General features: G+C 30.3%; 1 protein-coding gene across 1 annotated transcript; it reads left to right on the top strand.

Annotated features, from left to right (window-relative positions):
• The first annotated feature begins 7,796 nt into the window (after positions 1-7,796).
• Positions 7,797-12,498, top strand: LOC105133774 (E3 ubiquitin-protein ligase ORTHRUS 2-like). The gene is made up of 9 exons (XM_011037883.1): positions 7,797-8,338; positions 9,134-9,666; positions 10,028-10,153; positions 10,769-10,868; positions 10,963-11,024; positions 11,114-11,216; positions 11,307-11,454; positions 11,612-11,826; positions 11,975-12,498. Exons 1-9 carry the CDS (start codon positions 7,898-7,900, stop codon positions 12,158-12,160), a joined length of 1,914 nt encoding a protein of 637 aa, XP_011036185.1. The 5' UTR covers positions 7,797-7,897; the 3' UTR covers positions 12,161-12,498.
• Positions 12,499-17,425: the final 4,927 nt, after the last annotated feature.

Raw genomic sequence — 17,425 nt, 5'->3', positions numbered from 1 at the left:
TGAGTTTCATTGTCACGTTGAAGTTAGCAAGAGCAACAAGAGGAAGCGTGCGTGGAGCAGGAAAAGGAAAAGTAATGCAAGGTGTTAGCCTCTGCCCTATTTATACTAGGCTATTTGCTTTATTTTTTTTATCACCGTAAAGTTAACTCGTGACGTGGAAGCTAGAGGCAGATGCCTATGTTGATGACGGCAAACTATTACACTTGCATCGAGAAATAATATCAGGGTCATGATAGGGCTATGGGTGGCTTGCTTTAGGCAGTGTCTAGAAAGACTGTTGAATGTATGTTTTTAAAAAATTTAAATTTTTTTTATTTTTTATTTTTATTAAAATTTAATATAATTTGTACGTTTTAGATTGTTTTGATGTGCTGATGTTAAAAATAATTTTTAAAAAATAAAAAATATTATTAATATATATTTTAACATAAAAAATTATTTAAAAATCAACTACTACCGCAGTATCAGACATTCACTTGTATCAGTATCAAACATAATCTCAGATCAGCCTGCAACATGGATTGCATTGGTTACGCCATTTTAGATCAGCCTGTAATTTAAAAAGATATGTATATTTTTTAAATATATTTTAAATTAAAAAATATTTTAAAAAATAACAATTCACATACTCTTAAACATTTTCCAACAGGTTCGATTGATGGTCACATGTTAGGGTGATTGATTACGTGTCTGTATGGTGCGACCAAAAGTTAGGTTGATATTTTCTTTTTTTACCCATTAATATTCAACCATAAATAGGAGATTGTTAAAATCCACGAACGTCAAAATGGCCATTCTAGAACTTTTAGGCAATTTAAGAGGGAGTTTATAATACTATAATATTTATTTTTTAAGTATTTTTATTTAAAAATTAATTAAAATAAAATTTTTTATTTTAAAAAAATTATACTTAACATTAGTGTATCAAAACGATATGAAAATATTAAAAAATTAATTTAAAATAAAATAAATAAATAATAAATATTTCTTTCAAAATCACTTTTAAAACATAAAAATAAATAAATTTTTAGTATAATTTACCTACAAATAATATTTTCCCATAAATAATGGTATTTTAAATCACCAACGCAAGCTATGCATGTGGTAACCAGTTAATTTATATAGTGATGTAAATATTTTTTTTTAAATAATCAAACAATACTTAATTAAACACGATGAATTTTAAAATTTTAGTCGATCTAATATAGGTAAAAATAATATTTTAAAACCTAGAATTTCTAAGCTAATAAAGTACGTGTTTTGTATTGCGACTGTGGCTACGTTTATATAAAAACATCATTGTCATATGTCTGGTAACAATATAAACACATATTATTGTTGGGAGACCCATTAACAATTAGTGTAACCACAAGACAATCAAAAGCAACTTCAAGTTGCCTTTTGTACTGAGTTGTAAACTTTATTTATAAACACAGTAAATAGAGGCGTTGAAGAAGAAGAACAAAAACAGAGCACAGTAGAGAGCAGTCTCTCAACTCACCAACGCCCTCCATCGTGATGGAATAGCCATTACTCTTCCCTTTCCCGTTCCCTTTCTTTTTCATCTTTTGCATTCTTCATTGTTCATGTTGCATGTGAATAGTGGAGAGCAACTCACAACTGCCCTCCACCGTTTTCACAGCCAGCCACTACTCTCCTCTTCCTCTTTCCCTTTCCTTTCTCCTTCTCATTTTTTTTTTTCTTTGTCTTTTGCATTCTCCACTATTCACGTTACATATGAACAATGAAGAGCAGCTTACAACCACCCTCTGTCATCGCCAGCTAGTGCTCTTCCCCTTCTCATTATCCTTCTCCTTCATCTTCTACATTCTCCACTGTTCATGTGAACAGTGAAAAGGTGAATTAATTCACTCTTCATTGTTTGCGTTGCATGAGGATAGTAAAGAGCAGTTTACCACTGCCCTCCATCGTTTTCACCGCCAGTTACTTCCTTTCCCCTTCCCCTTCCTCTTGTTCTTCTTTTTTCATCCACTACATTCTCCATCATTTAAAGAAGAAGAACAAAAACAAAGCATAGTGGATAGCAACTCTCTCAGCTCACTACCAGCCTTCATCGTTTCCACCACCAACCACTACCCTTCCCCTTCTTCTTGTCCTTCTCTTTCATCTTCTACATTCTCCAATGTCCAAAGAAAAAGAACTAAAATAGAGTACAATATAGCACAATGAAGAGCAGTTCCCCAAACTCATTGTCAACCTTCATCGTTTCCACCACCAATCACTGCTTTTCCCCTCCCCTTTCCCTTTATCTTTTGCATACTTCATTATTCATATGAACAAAGGAAAACATCTTTACTATTCATGACAGGATCGGGTCCAGCCCAAACCTAAATGCCCAGTGTTTAGGTTCAACCCAGCATAATAAAAAAATCCAAAACAATTCTCAAATATTGTATTTTATTTGAAAAATAGTGTTTAACATTATTCAATGACACTATATAATTATTATAAGGAGATCGAATGATAACGTAACATTTGCATCTCAATTCTATTTATGATGATATTTTACTTGATATTGTTGTACACTTTGCATATTAAGAAGCTATGGAAAATATAGTTCTTGTCGGGTGGATATCATACGTGATGGAATTGCAAATAGTTTAATGGAACAATAAAAAATATTTTATAAAAAGTATTATTTTATTTTATGATGTAATAATAGTAATTAAATGTATAATATTTCAATTAAAAACCAACAATATTAATATATGTCTTTTTTAGTTATTTCATAACCTCAATTTAAAAAGCATTTCTAAATAAATACATTAAACTATTTTTTAGTCAACCTCAATTTCAATTTCAATTACAATTTTAATCAAATATATATTTTTTCAGACCACACTCAACTAAAAATATTTTTTTATAAAATATTTTTTTTTAAATCACAACTACCATGATATTAAACACGCTCGAAGTTTTAATTTGACTAGATCACCATGTAAATCAAAGATATCATTGAATCCAGGATTAAAGAGTGTATGTGTGGCAATTGAATATTCAACAACTAGTTAGGATATATGCTATAATATGAATATTTCAATTACCATGAATTTTATATACCACATAGTACTATCAAGTTAAATTTTACGCCACAACCAAAAATAAGTTATCCTACTACTATATTAACAAGTTAAACATCGTGTAGTCTTGTTTTTTAAAAAATGAGTGTTTTATTATATGGCTAGACTTATTCTATCATATATTGCTATGGTACACTAATATCTTTACTTTTCATTGCAGAAATTAAATAGCCTATGTTAAAGGGTAAAATGATGTTTTAGAGAGAATTTATTTGTAATTGCAATATTAATCGGGACTGCAATGGTTTATTAACTTTTTTTTCACAGTTGAATAACATAAATACCCTTAAAAAACCAAAAAAAAAAGATTAAGAGAGGCTTTTGAGTAATTTCCTTTTAAAAAACCGTCATTGCCCTTCAAATCAAGAATAATAAAGAAGGAGTTAGTATATATTTTTATCTTTTCATTATAGTTTTTTCTATAGTCTATTTGCATTTGAGCAAATCAGGATTTTAGCAAATAAAAATAACAATAAAAAAGGTGATGCATGCAGCAGTTTGCAATGGCAAAAAAAAATCTAATTGTCGTGTCGTCCATAGCGTTTAATAGTGGCATAATTAATGGGTGGCACGCATAGTGAAATTCAAGGTGGCTTAGCAGTATTGAGTTTTTTTTCTCCACTCTCTTTCCTCTCACATACCCTTGAAACCTGTGCTGGATTAGCCAATACTGAGGGATGTGCTTTCATTTATTTATATTTTCAATCGGGGTCCTCTGTCCCTTGATTGGTCGTTAATTACGGTGCATGTTTGTTTATTCATTTTTTTTTAACTTTTCTCTTAATATTTAATTTAATTTATTTAATTTAATTTTGCTTTAATTTTTATTTTTTTAATTGTGTTTTTTTGTCATTCTCTTGATTTTCTTCAATTTTATCACTTGATATTTTATTTTATTTATTTTTTTTATCAAATTATAGTTCTCATTTCATTTTTTATTCTAATTTAATTTTTAGTTTAATACCTCCTTATTTTTTTATTAGTTTTTTATATTAAATTTGGTTTTCTTCGTTTTAATTTCTATTTTTTAAACTTTTGATGATCAAGAATTTTTTTATGTATTTCTTTTATTTTTGCACTCTACATGATCATCATGATCTCATAATCTGAGTAACTAGTTTAAAAAATTAGCTCAATTTAACTTTGTTTTTTAAAATGTTTTTTTTTAATTTCATCACTTGACATTGAATTATTAAATCTTGAGCTTTTTGATTTTTTTTGCTTTCATTTCCACAAGGTTATCTCGAGTTTTATGTTAGTTAAGTCAATCTCGACTATTTTGAATTTATTTCAATGGTTTTTTAAAAAAATCATCATTTGACATTAGGTAATTAGACCTTAAGCTTTTTATTTTTTTATACGTTTATTTTTTACAGGGCTATCAATATTTAGTTAAGTTAACCGAGTTAATTGACAACTCATGTTATTCATTTATTTATTTATGTAAATTTAATTATTTTTTAAGTTATTTTATTTATTTATTTATTTATTTTAATCTCGTATTATAGTTGATAAATTAATTGAGTGAACTCAAATTAACTATTTATTCTAGTCGTCACATGATTAAATAAAAAAAATAAAAGATGCTCATACACATTATCAAATATTTATATATACATCTATTTTTTCAATTTTTACGATGAACATCAACTTCTCATTCTACTCTTTAATTAACATTTTGTTTAAGATTTGTCATCTCATGTATTTTTTTAATTTATATTATTAAATGAAAATTTTATTTTTCTTGTCCTAGACTTGAAAAAATTATGATGCCAGAAAACATGTCAATAACATTGCTGCCTTCTTTTCTTGCTTTATAAATTAACCTTAAATCATTCACAATCCTCGCAACAATCATTTTGAAAACTGTGAGACAACAAAAAAAAAAAATCCGATCATAAATATCATATTTTAAAATTTCACATTCATCACAATGAACATTTTTAAAACTTCCAGGCAATATATATAAAAAACAAAACCATAAATAATAGATTTATAAATTTACAAACGTTACAATTGTCATTTTAAAAACTCCAGGGTGAAGGAAAAGTATCCAATTATAACTAATAAAATAAATAAATTTTACAATCATCACAATGATCGATTTGAAGAATTATAGGCAATTTAAACATGCTTTACATGTAAATAATTACATTATATTTAAAAATGAATGGAAAAAATATTATGTACATGATATATATATATATAGATTCACTACAGCATGGAGTATATTATAAATATAAAGTATTTGCACCAATAACGATACTATGGCAACAAAGAATGTTAATTTTTTTTTATTCAAAAAATTATTGAATCATACTTGGTAGCTGAACCCAACATTACTGGGTGTAGTTAGGCATTGGATGTAGATGGGTAGCCGGACTCAATAACATTAGGTCTGGTTGTCTAGCCAAACCTTACATGTCCTAGATAAAAATATAAAAAATATAATGTTTTTTAATGATATTACAATGTGGTACATGATATAAACACTTAATGTTTATAATGTAGTTTACAGTGCAATGAATATATATACATAGTACCTATATAGTGTTTTTGATTAGGCATCCAAATCTAAATTTTCTTTTCAGAGCTATTAGGTTTGGCTTGCAAAACTAATTTTCATGAATAAACCCTTGTAACGATTACCTGCTTTACTTAATCTAACTGATCTGAAAGTTTCTTTACTAATAACTAACCAAATAGTTTTTTTCTCTACTTGATAATAGAATATTTTGTTTGACAAAACAACTCAAAATCTTGTTCATGCTTTAGAAGAAGGTTGTATTATCTAATTTAGTAAAAGGGAGAAGTTGATCTCATTTCAAACCTCATCGACCCAAAAGTTATATTTACTAGAAGGAAGGAAGGAAAGCAAAATCAAGTTTTTTTTTTATTATTTAGTATTAATATTATTTTTAAAAATTATATTAATTTGTTAAAATTATTTTTTTGGTATTCATCAGTAAAATAAAACAAATCATTTATGAGGGTCGAATAATTTCATTATACTCCCAATCAAACCCAACACCATTGGATCTAACTAGGCAATCGGACCTAAGTTTTTTTTTAATGGACTTGGCTTGACCGTCATATCCAATGTTATTGAGTTTAAAATTGTAATTAGACTCAAAATTTGGCTTGATAATTATCTCAATATTCATTGGGTTTGGCCATCAAAATAAACCCAAGACTAGACTATTAGATTTAGTTAGCATATCCATAATACTTAAAATATTATATATGTTTTTTATACTTAAAATAAAAAAATTATTAATATAGAAGAGCGAATCAATATAATAGTTTTAATTTAAAACTCCTTGACAGGCAAGAAATTAGCGAACCATTTAATTCATACAGTAAATATTCAACTATCAACAACATTTTTTTCAAAATCTTGCTTTTAATACTATAATCGTAGCATGCGTGGGTGTCAATAATATTTGTCTTGAAAAACTTTGAGGCAATGAAAAAAATATCTAGCCATAAATAATGAATTTTAAGATTTTCACGCTTGTCACAGTTACCATTTTGAAGATTGCGATGCAACGAAAAAATCCCAGTCATAAGTAATGGATTTTAAAAATCTCACAAACATCATAACAATCATTTTGAAAAGCTTTCAGACTACAAAAAATATGCAGCTGTAAATGACAGTTTTTTTTTTAAAAAAAAGATTTCACAGCCATCAAATGGTGATTTTGGAAAAAATCTGATCATAAATAAGGGATTTTTAATTTTCACAATTGTCATTTTGAAAACTTTTAGGCAGTGGATAAATAAAAAAATTAAATTTTTTTATAATCATCACAACAATTATTTTAAAAACGGTCATCAAATGAAAAAAATACTCAATCATAAATAACAAAAATTCAAATCAATAAAAAATTATTTTAAAATTTTTTAAGTAAAAAATAAAATGTTGATCTAACAATCAAGACATTATTATATCTATAAAAAAATAAAAAAATTGATATCTAAAAAGTATATGTATTGCAAGGAGCAATCACAAATCTCGAACGGGAGTAAAAAAATAAATTAAATATGTTTCAAAAATATATTTGGCATAAGATTAAAAATACTATTTTAATATATTTATTAAATAAAAAACATTTTTAAAAAATATTCTAGAACACAATAGAATATACATACTAAAAGTGATTCACTTGTCAATAACAATATTTCAAGACTCTCCCTCCACTCTTGCTTTGTAATGTGATAAATGATATTTTTTAAAAGTTTTTTTAAACAAATTAAAATGATTTTTTTATATTTTAATATAAACACAATAAAATCTTTAAAAACATTACATATTATTTCAAGTTAAATACTATTTTAAAATTCATCCAAATACGCTTCGAACACATAAACAAACTGTGCATAAAGCAAGAAAAGAAATGTAAATGTTTCGATAAATAATGTATATGATGTAAACGTGATTTCTGTTCGGACCAGAGTTATTTAAAAAAAAAAAAACGTTCCATCTGGGTTGTAAATTTCCTTACAGTATTTGCTATCCGTGTTAGCTATATATGGAAGGGTATCCTGAGGAGCGTGAAAAAAACAAAGCAAAAAAGGAAAGTCCAAAATTCAAAACACAATCCCCAAAAATCAACACAACAAATCCACGAAAATCCAAAATCCAAAAGCAGAGAGACCCCACTCTCTCCCTAATTGGACCCCACCTTTTTACCTATAAATACCCACCCAACTACTTCCTTTTCGAAAATCAACAGTATTAAAATCCAGGGAAAAAAAAAGACCAGACAGTTACGACGCCGTTGCTTTTGAACAAAATGGAGCTACCATGCGACGGAGCCGGCGTTTGCATGGCCTGCAAAAACAAGCCACCAAATGAAGAAACCCTCAATTGCAAAACATGTGCCACCCCCTGGCACGCCACGTGTCTCGTCTCTCCACCTCAGGAGTTAGCAGATACGCTCCAATGGGAGTGCCCTGACTGCTCCATGATAAACCCGCCTTCCACTTCCGCTGTCGCCGCCGGAAGATCGGAGGGGGCCGGAGAACTCATCGCCTCGATCCGGAAGATCGAGAACGATAAATCCTTGACCGAGAAGGAGAAGGCAAAGAAACGGCAGAAGCTTTTGAGTGGCGCCGCCGAAGGTCCGTCGCCATCGGACGGAGATGAAAAGAAAGAGAAGAATGATGTGCTTGATATACTTGACAAGGAGCTAGCTTGCTCTTTCTGTATGCAAATGCTGGATAGACCTGTTACGGTATGTGAGATCTATTCACAATCTTATTATTGCGCAACTTGAATTTTATTTTTATAGACGCGTTCTTTTTTTGAACTGATTTTAGTTTTCTCTTAAAAAATAAACTGATTTAGAAAAAAAAATTGCTCGAAACTGTGTAATTTATCTGGCCTGTTTTAGTAGTAAAGGTTTCGAGGGTTTTTTTTTTTTTTTTTTAGTAAAGGTTTCGAGGGTTTTTTTTTTTTTGAAAAGTTGAAGGTAGTGTCCTTGGATGCTGTTGTTTGTGTTATTGAAATAAAGTACCTTTCTCGGGGGTTAAAGGGTGAAAAAAGAGTCGTTTGCAGTTGTGACCAGATACTGAAAAAAGATTGCTATGATCATCTCACTCTGTAGCTTTGACTTTATTTTTGGACTTTCTTTGGATTAAGGTCACTTACGGTGAATAGTCTCTAGAGATTAATCACCGACTCTTACTTATGTGGATTTGAAGTGGCATTTGACTAACTATGGAGTTTATGTTGTTTTTATGGGAAAACCTGAATTCGTTTATTGGTTAAATTGATCTAACATGCTTTTTAGCATGCCTAGATTCTTAATGCCTCATCCCTTCACTGAATTTCTGCAGTTATTATTTAATTCAGTTTTTTTATTCATGCCGCTTCCCCTTATTTCATCCATTGTTAGTTTACGGATGGAGAAACTTCATATAACTCAACGTGCCTACTAATACAAGGCTGAATAAAGCAAGATTTTGCTAATTGATTTTCTTGGATTGACAAATGTTTATGATTTCTTTTATTTCTTCTCTTGTTTCAGACACCATGTGGTCACAACTTTTGCCTGAAGTGCTTCCAGAGATGGATTGGACAAGGCAAACGTACTTGTGCATATTGCCGTGTACAAATCCCACCCAATATGGCAAGCCAACCTCGCATCAATTCCACACTTGTTATTGCCATACGTATGGCAAGGATGTCAAGATCCAGCAATGCTGGGGGTGCTGCGAAGGTATATCATTTTGTCCACAACCAAAACAGGCCGGACAAAGCATACACAACTGAGCGTGCTAAGAGAGCTGGCAAGGCTAATGCTTGTAGCGGGAAGATCTTTGTCACAGTTCCTCCTGATCACTTTGGTCCAATTCCTGCTGAGAACGACCCAGAAAGAAATATGGGCGTTTTGGTGGGAGAGATATGGGAGGATAGGCTGGCATGTAGGCAATGGGGTGCCCATCTCCCCCATGTTGCAGGAATTGCTGGTCAGTCTACTCATGGTTCACAGTCAGTGGCTCTCTCTGGAGGTTATATAGACGACGAGGATCATGGTGAATGGTTCCTTTACACTGGGAGGTATGCTGTCTTATGTCTGTATCTTTGCATTAGTGTTCTTTATCATGGCCTTTTCACTAGTCATGAGTATTTTTGTTTAAAAAAAATGTCAGACTCTGTAAGTTTTTTGATTTGGGTTGATCTAGCTATAAATACTCAACTAATGTACTTAAAGTGTGACATGAAGGAATGCATTGTGGTGCTCTGTTGTATTTGGCATGCTAAAGCACTGATATGAGTTGAAATTGTTGGGCATAGTATGAATTTTTCACTAGTCATGAGTATTTTTGTTTAACAAAAATGTCAAATTGAGTGGTTGCTTATTTTATTTTTTTTCATTTTCAAAATAGATCGTTTTAACCTTTTAATTTGTGGTTGGCAGTGGAGGAAGGGACCTGAGCGGCAATAAACGTACAAACAAGGATCAATCTTTTGATCAGAAGTTTGACAAGATGAATGAGGCCTTACGAGTAAGCTGCCTAAAGGGCTATCCCGTAAGAGTCGTTAGGTGAGTTGCACTAATAAGTGATGCGATGATCTATTAGTGTGGATTGCGCCTAGGCACCTTTGATGTGACCTTATATTTTCTATTGTTTATTTAAGTTGTGTCAAGGGCTTTCTAAAAATATAAATCATGTATGAGTGCGGAAAAAGGTTCTCATTTCAATGTGAGATCAATACACTTGTACACAATTAACACAGAGATTTTTTTTTTCCTAATGCCAAATGGTGTCTTAGAGTTCAGCTGGTGCTGCTGTTTTATTTCTTTTTTATCATCATAAATCAAGGAATTAATAGTGTTGGTGTTGTGGAATTGCATATTTATTAATTGGTATTGAGCACCGCACCCTGCCACATGACATGAGAAACTTTCATTTTGTTAAAATATGTCATTATTGTTTGTAATATTTGGTAGTATTGTCTGTTTGGTCTCCATATGTAGCCCTCACAGCCCTCCCAGGACAGTGTGTATTAATTGGTCTTTGCTACGTGATGCCCTACTTTATGCTTTGATAAATTTTCTTTTTTCAGTCATGAATTATGTAGGTTATCTGAGAATGGATGTTTTTAATTCTTTTTTTTTATTTGAATGTCAATGTGAACTTTCCCTGTTTGCCATCAGGTCTCACAAAGAGAAGCGATCATCTTATGCCCCAGAAACAGGTGTACGATATGATGGGGTTTATCGAATTGAGAAGTGTTGGCGTAAGAATGGAATACAGGTAAATTCCCAATTACAATCTTCAAATGCATTTAAGGGAACTGATTGGCTTTTGTTCTTGATTAATGTGTTTACTATCTGCTTTTTCATTGTAGGGCTTTAAAGTTTGTAGGTATCTTTTTGTCAGATGTGACAACGAGCCTGCCCCATGGACCAGGTATGTTCTGCCGCCTCCACTCCTCCATGTCTCCACCCCCTCTCCCCCTCCCCTCTCTCTGACTTAGCTCGATGAAAATCAAATTGCAGCGATGTTCAAGGGGACCGTCCAAGGCCCATTCCTGTCATCAAGGAGCTAAAGAATGCAATTGATATAACTGAAAGGAAGGGGTCCCCATCCTGGGACTATGATGTGAGTTCAACTCTTTTACTTCAATGGGCCATTGTAGCAGTGAGCTAATCCATTTTAAAATGTCACAAGTTGTGAATTTTTGCTTTTCAGGAGGAAAAAAGTTGCTGGCTGTGGAAAAAGCCTCCGCCAGTCAGTAAAAAAAGAGTTGCTGATAGTGGAGATCCAGAAGATAGCAAAGTGATAAGGACAATTAAGCGGCAAAGGCAGAATGTATCGGTGAGAGAGAAACTTTTGAAAGGTATGGTACCTAATTAAACCCGACTTGAAAGCCTTTAATCTCCACACTTCTAAACATGTAGTCTCTATGAAATGCCTTTTGACCATGATTTGTGTTTGTGACCAATACCAATGGATTAATGGAAATTTCTTTTGCTTCTGGGTTGTTCATCAAGCAGAGTTTAGTTGTCAAATCTGTCGGAAGGTGATGTTTTATCCAATTACTACTCCATGCGCGCATAATTTCTGCAAAGCATGTCTAGAGGGTGCCTTTGCTGGCCAAAGTTTCACTAGGCAGAGAGGTCAGGGCAGACGGACACTAAGAGTGCAAAAGAATGTTATGAAATGTCCATCTTGTATCATTGACATAGCTGACTTTCTTCAGAGCCCACAGGTAACACATGCATTTTAACATGGAGCAACATTCCTGTGCCAAAACTGTGGGATCCTTTGTTTTGCATTATTTTTGAAAATTGTTTTCTAATAGTATTAGCGGGAGATACAAAGTGTCCTTTTGAGAACTTCGTAAATTTTCTTGGTAGGTGAACCGGGAGTTGATGGGTGTAATAGAATCACTACAACGGCAAGCGGAGGAGGAAAAGATGGACGAAAATTCAGAAGGTTGTAGTGAAGAAATTGATAATGCTATTGAGCAACCAGACCTGGTTTCTGATGCGGTCAATGACCCAATTGCCGAAGAGCCAAAGGATGAATCCCAAAAGGCATAGAGGCATAGAAAAGAAACCGATGGTGATGACATTATGGAACTACCAGACTGTCCAGGGAAGGAGCAAGAAGTATTAAATACTATTGATGGAGCCAGTCAATAAAGGATGCTGCAGCCAATCAATAAAGGATGCTGGAGCCTGGAACTCGGACCAGAGAGCTGAGATGAAAGCTGCCGTGGGCGTGTAATTGTGTCCTCAGTTGTTACAAATCGTTGTATTGTTACAGAGCTTTTGTTTATATGTATGGGGTTTAATGACAATGACGACCCCCCGAACTTATATTTATTTAGTGAATGGTGGTGCTCAACCCTTTGTGTCTTTTGGCATGGCACAGCCTTGTCCCTTTCATTCCCAAAATTATCCCCTACCTTGCCCCCACAATTAGGGTTTGCAAAGGATGATTGCCCCTTTCTGGGTAATTGAGTTTGTGAGGGAACTGTGTTCTCGCATCTGCCATTATCGGAATGTACGCTGGTAAGGATGGGCAATGCTGAAGGTGATGGGCACTATTGCAAATATATCAGACTTCTTTTACAAGTTTTAGGAGTGGAGGATTATTTTAGAAATTGACGGAGGCGGTGTCAATACTCGGTACTGAGGAGGCGCAAAGGGCTTGCCAATAGCGCCACCCTTGAGTGAATTTCATCCTTGTACTTTAGTGGTATTATCCTTGTTAACATATGTTCGAGCTTTTACTGAAGTTTTTTACGCCATTAGTTTTATTGGCACACAGACATTGCATGTCTTTCGTGAGTATGAAATTCCATATATCCTCTCAAATGCAAAGCAAAATAAAATTCTAAATTATAACATCTAAGACTGTGGGCTAACACTAAGAAAAAAAAATGATATAGTTTAAATGTGTGATATGAAAAGGAATACTTTGTAGGTATCTTTTTTCTCTTATAATAATTGTTTTTTTAAGAACAAATATTTTTTTATGATATTTTATGGGACGAGAATTGAGGAAAATATAACTCATAACAAACTCATTCGTTAACGTTCCTATTGTTTTCTTGAATGAGTCATAACATAAAACCTACCTAACAAATTATTAAAACCGATGTTGCTTTACAAATAATATAGAAATTTAAAAATTATATAATTTAGTAGATCTTAATGGATAACACGAGATAAGTTTCGCAAAATTTTAATCTGTAAAATCATTATATAATAACATGATATTAGACCATTTGGTATAATAAGTTAAATGAGTTTCATATTTTTATATACTCAATTTTTTTTTTATAATTTACTTAATATAGATAATTATATATTTTACAATAAACATTGGCCTCATTTGTTTGTTAGAAGTATTTTCTTTTTAGAAAATGAATTATTTTTTAAAGTTCTATAGTGCCATAAAAAATAAATTGAAAAATTATTTACTAATATTTTAATTTTGTTTTTGAAGTTTATCTAATATACATAGAATATTAAATGTAACTATTTGACAACTTACAAGAAAATAATGAGATATAAAAAGTATAATGATGAAAAAAATTTATTATTATATATTTATATATAGTTTATTTTATAAAATGTAACTGGACATATGATATAAATATTTTAAATATAGTTATTTTTTAGTGTTCGGAGAACATTGAAAGTAAATTTTATTTTTACAGTATCTTAATTTTACAACACAATTTATATAATGTAAAATATATGATTTTTTTGTATAATATAGCATGTTTTGTATTCAAAAGTTTTTTCTAGCAATATTATCTAAATTAAAGTATTTATATATGTGTATATATCACTTTAGTTTTTGCATTCTAGGTATTTTTCAATCTTTTAAACAAAAAAAAACTCGTTTCTTCATCTAAAATTTATATTTTTTTTTATCAAAAAGTGAATTTTATTTATCAGTTTCTTATAATATAATCAAATATGAGAAGGTCAAAACAATTCTTTTTAAAAAAATCACTTTCCAAGGCCACGGTGTCTTATTTTGCTTAAGCACCTAGGCTCTAACAAGTCTTGGTGCTTAAGTGACTAAATAATTCACTACCGAGCTGAACTCAAAGGATAGGTATCGTAAACCTTCTCTTGAAACTCAAGAAAATAATTGATGTTCATGGAGAAAAAGGACAGAAGAAAACATGATTCCTTCACGCAATTCTTGGGTTTCTTTATATACGGACATGGCGCTGGGATTATTTAAGAGGAGGGTCAAAACTAATATAACACAGTATAATTTTTTATTTGTAAATTACATTAACCTATAAAAATAAAATTAACATATTAAAAAAATTGATATATTAAAGTAAATCTAACATAAAAAATGAGATTATTGGTTTCCAAAAAAGAAAATTTAAATTGAATTAAAGCTGGGTATATACTTTTAAAAAAACTTAATTTAGCTAGAAATATTATGTCAAATTATATATTAGACCTAATGATAGTAAGGTACATGTAAGAAAAAATTTAATAATTTTGATGAATATGCTAAAAATAAAATATAAAAAAATCTAAATATAAACAAAACAAATTCATAAAGTATATCCAATTATTGTATTTTTTTTTTTGTTAGGATTCTAGAGAAAAAAGACAGAAAAATGGTAAAGAAAAGTAATTAAATTGAAAAGGTTTTTTTTTTTTAATAACTTGGACGGAGAAATAATTTTATACCAATATTTTTTATACAATAATGGATTGTCCTGATAGAAGCAAGGACACTGTAAAGGCTAGGTTAGATATTCAATTGTATTATAAGAAGCCTAACTTACATTTCCAAAAAGATGTAAGTGGTCACAGGGGTAGAGCTAGGATTATTTAACAAGGAGGGCCAAAACTAATATAACAAGGTATAATTTTTTACATGTCAACCACACTAACATATAAAAATAAAATTAACATATTAAAAAAATTGATATATAAAAGCAAATCTAACATACAAAATAGGATTATTAATTCCTAAAGAAGAAAATTTAAATTGAATTAAAGTTGGGTATGTGCTTTTTAAAGAACTTAATTTAGCTAGAAAAATCATGTCAAATTGTATATTAGACCTAGTGATAGTAAGGTACATGTGAGAAAAAATTTAATAATTTTGACGACTATGCTAAAAATAAAATATAAAAAAATCTAAGTATAAACAAAACAAATACATAAAATATATCCAATTTTTTTTAAAAAAACTACATTTAACGAAAACATTTAATTGAAAAAAGAGAGTAAAGGCAGATACTTAGAGGAGAAGCAATTAGACGAGAGGGGGTCGATGTTGGAACAAGACCAAGCCCATCATCGAAGGATTAGCAAGCGCGCAGGCTAGAAACTGATTCCGAGTCTAATCATTCAGAAGCCTATATATATAAACCTCATCAAATTCTTAATAAATATAAAAAATAAAAGATTTTAAATTTGAATCACTAGTTACCTTATTTTGTTGAACAATAAATTAATTCTAAGTTTTATTTTAACATTTTTACATTGCTTTGCATTATTGTATTGACGGAATAATATGTAGATATTTATCATTTGATTTTGTTAGAGAAACAGTAATTGATAGCATCATGGAAGATAACCGGTCATAAAAAAATTATTGTTTTTATCCTATCGATACTGAAAAAGATTTTATAGATAATAAAAATACACACAAAAAAAATTACTGGTGTAATTTAATTTTTTTGATAATTTTATTAGCAAATATGATATACCACCAATAAAATAAAATTATTTATAATTTAAAATTATTTACTGGTGATGAATTTGTTTTACAAACAAAAATAACATTGTTAGTGACAATCTTTATAATTTTTTTAATTTCTCTATAAATTTTTCATGGGCTTAATTCATCAGTAATTCTATATATAACTTTAATGCCACCATCATGTGAATTTTTTTTAATTCTTTAAAACTTTTTGAGGGACTAGTTCATCAATAATTTCATTAGTAAAGTATTTCATGTTTTTTTTTAAAAAATTAAAATAAACAAGACATTTTAAAGTTAAAAGAAATAACAGATTATTAGATTCTAACGAAAACATTTAATTGAAAAAAGAGAGCAATTAGACGAGGGGGGGATCGATGTGGGAACAAGACCAAACCCATCGTCAAAGGATTAGCAATCGCACAGGCTAGAAACTGGTTCCGAGTCTAATCACCCAGAAGCTAAGGACATCTTCGTCACATATGATGGGGACTTATTTTCTGTCCTTTCCAAAAGAAATTCCACACTCGTACTCGACCGAGCACTCACAACCATAATTTTTTATATAATATTGACGGAATAATATGTAGATATTTATCATTTGATTTGGTTAGAGAAACAGTAATTCATAGCATCATGGAAGATAACCGGTCATAAAAAATTTATTGTTGATAATTTTTATCCTATCGATACTGAAGATTTTATAGATAATAAAAATACAAAAAAAAAAATTTACTGATGTAATTTAATTTTTTTGATAATTTTATTAGCAAATATGATATACCATCAAAAAAATAAAATCATTTATAATTCAACCAGCGATAAATTTGTCTTACAAATAAAAATAACATTGTTAGTGACAATTCCTGTAATTTTTTTAAATTCTATAGAACTTTTCCATGGACTTAATTCATCATTAATTTTATATTTAACTTTAATGCCACTATCATATGATTTTTTTTAACTCTCTAAAACTTTTCGAAGGACTAGTTTGTCAATAATTCTATTAGTAATATATTTAATATTTTTTAAAAAACTTTCATGTTTTTTTTTAAAAAATTAAAATAAACAAGACATTTTAAAGTTAAAAGAAATAAAACTAAAATAAAAACTTATTTTTTTTTACTAATTTTAAAAAAATATCAATTTGAATACAACTTATCTAAAAGACAAAAGTTGGAGAAGAAAGAGGCGAAGGTGGATCTTCACCAGAACCAGGTGGGTGATGAGGAAAACTACATCTACCACTAAAGTTTGACAACATCTTCTCATACAATCATCTAAGTTTGGTAATCTTGAATTTAAGTTGTGCCATCTCAGCACAAAACTAGGTCGTTTGAGCTTCAACTTACTTTTATACAATCGTCTTGATAGTATAAGATTGAGAGTTCGAACCTGATAGTGAGAAATCAAGTATTGATAGATCATAACTCATTTGCACATCCTCAGTCGTAGTGTTTGAGATATCATAAATTCAATTTCTATCAGATCTCCGAAACGGTGTAGCCTCTAACAATAAATTTAGATCGAGTTCTTGAAAGGTCGAAGGATTGCCCTTGTATCTCTCCTGCAATCAGGTGTTATAAATGTCCTGAAAAAAACTAGTT

Source organism: Populus euphratica, unplaced genomic scaffold (genome assembly GCF_000495115.2).
Source record: "Populus euphratica unplaced genomic scaffold, PopEup_1.0 scaffold37.1, whole genome shotgun sequence".
NCBI lineage: Eukaryota > Viridiplantae > Streptophyta > Magnoliopsida > Malpighiales > Salicaceae > Populus > Populus euphratica.
Note: the sequence above shows the minus strand (reverse complement) of the source record. Positions and strands in the feature narration are given on the sequence as shown.

Coding starts and splice junctions, on each gene's coding strand:
- LOC105133774 (XM_011037883.1), top strand. CDS start 7,898: ATGGAGCTACCATGCGACGGAGCCGGCGTTTGCATGGCCTGCAAAAAC. Junction 8,339..9,133: donor TGCTGGATAGACCTGTTACG/GTATGTGAGATC, acceptor CTCTTGTTTCAG/ACACCATGTGGTCACAACTT. Junction 9,667..10,027: donor TGGTTCCTTTACACTGGGAG/GTATGCTGTCTT, acceptor TGTGGTTGGCAG/TGGAGGAAGGGACCTGAGCG.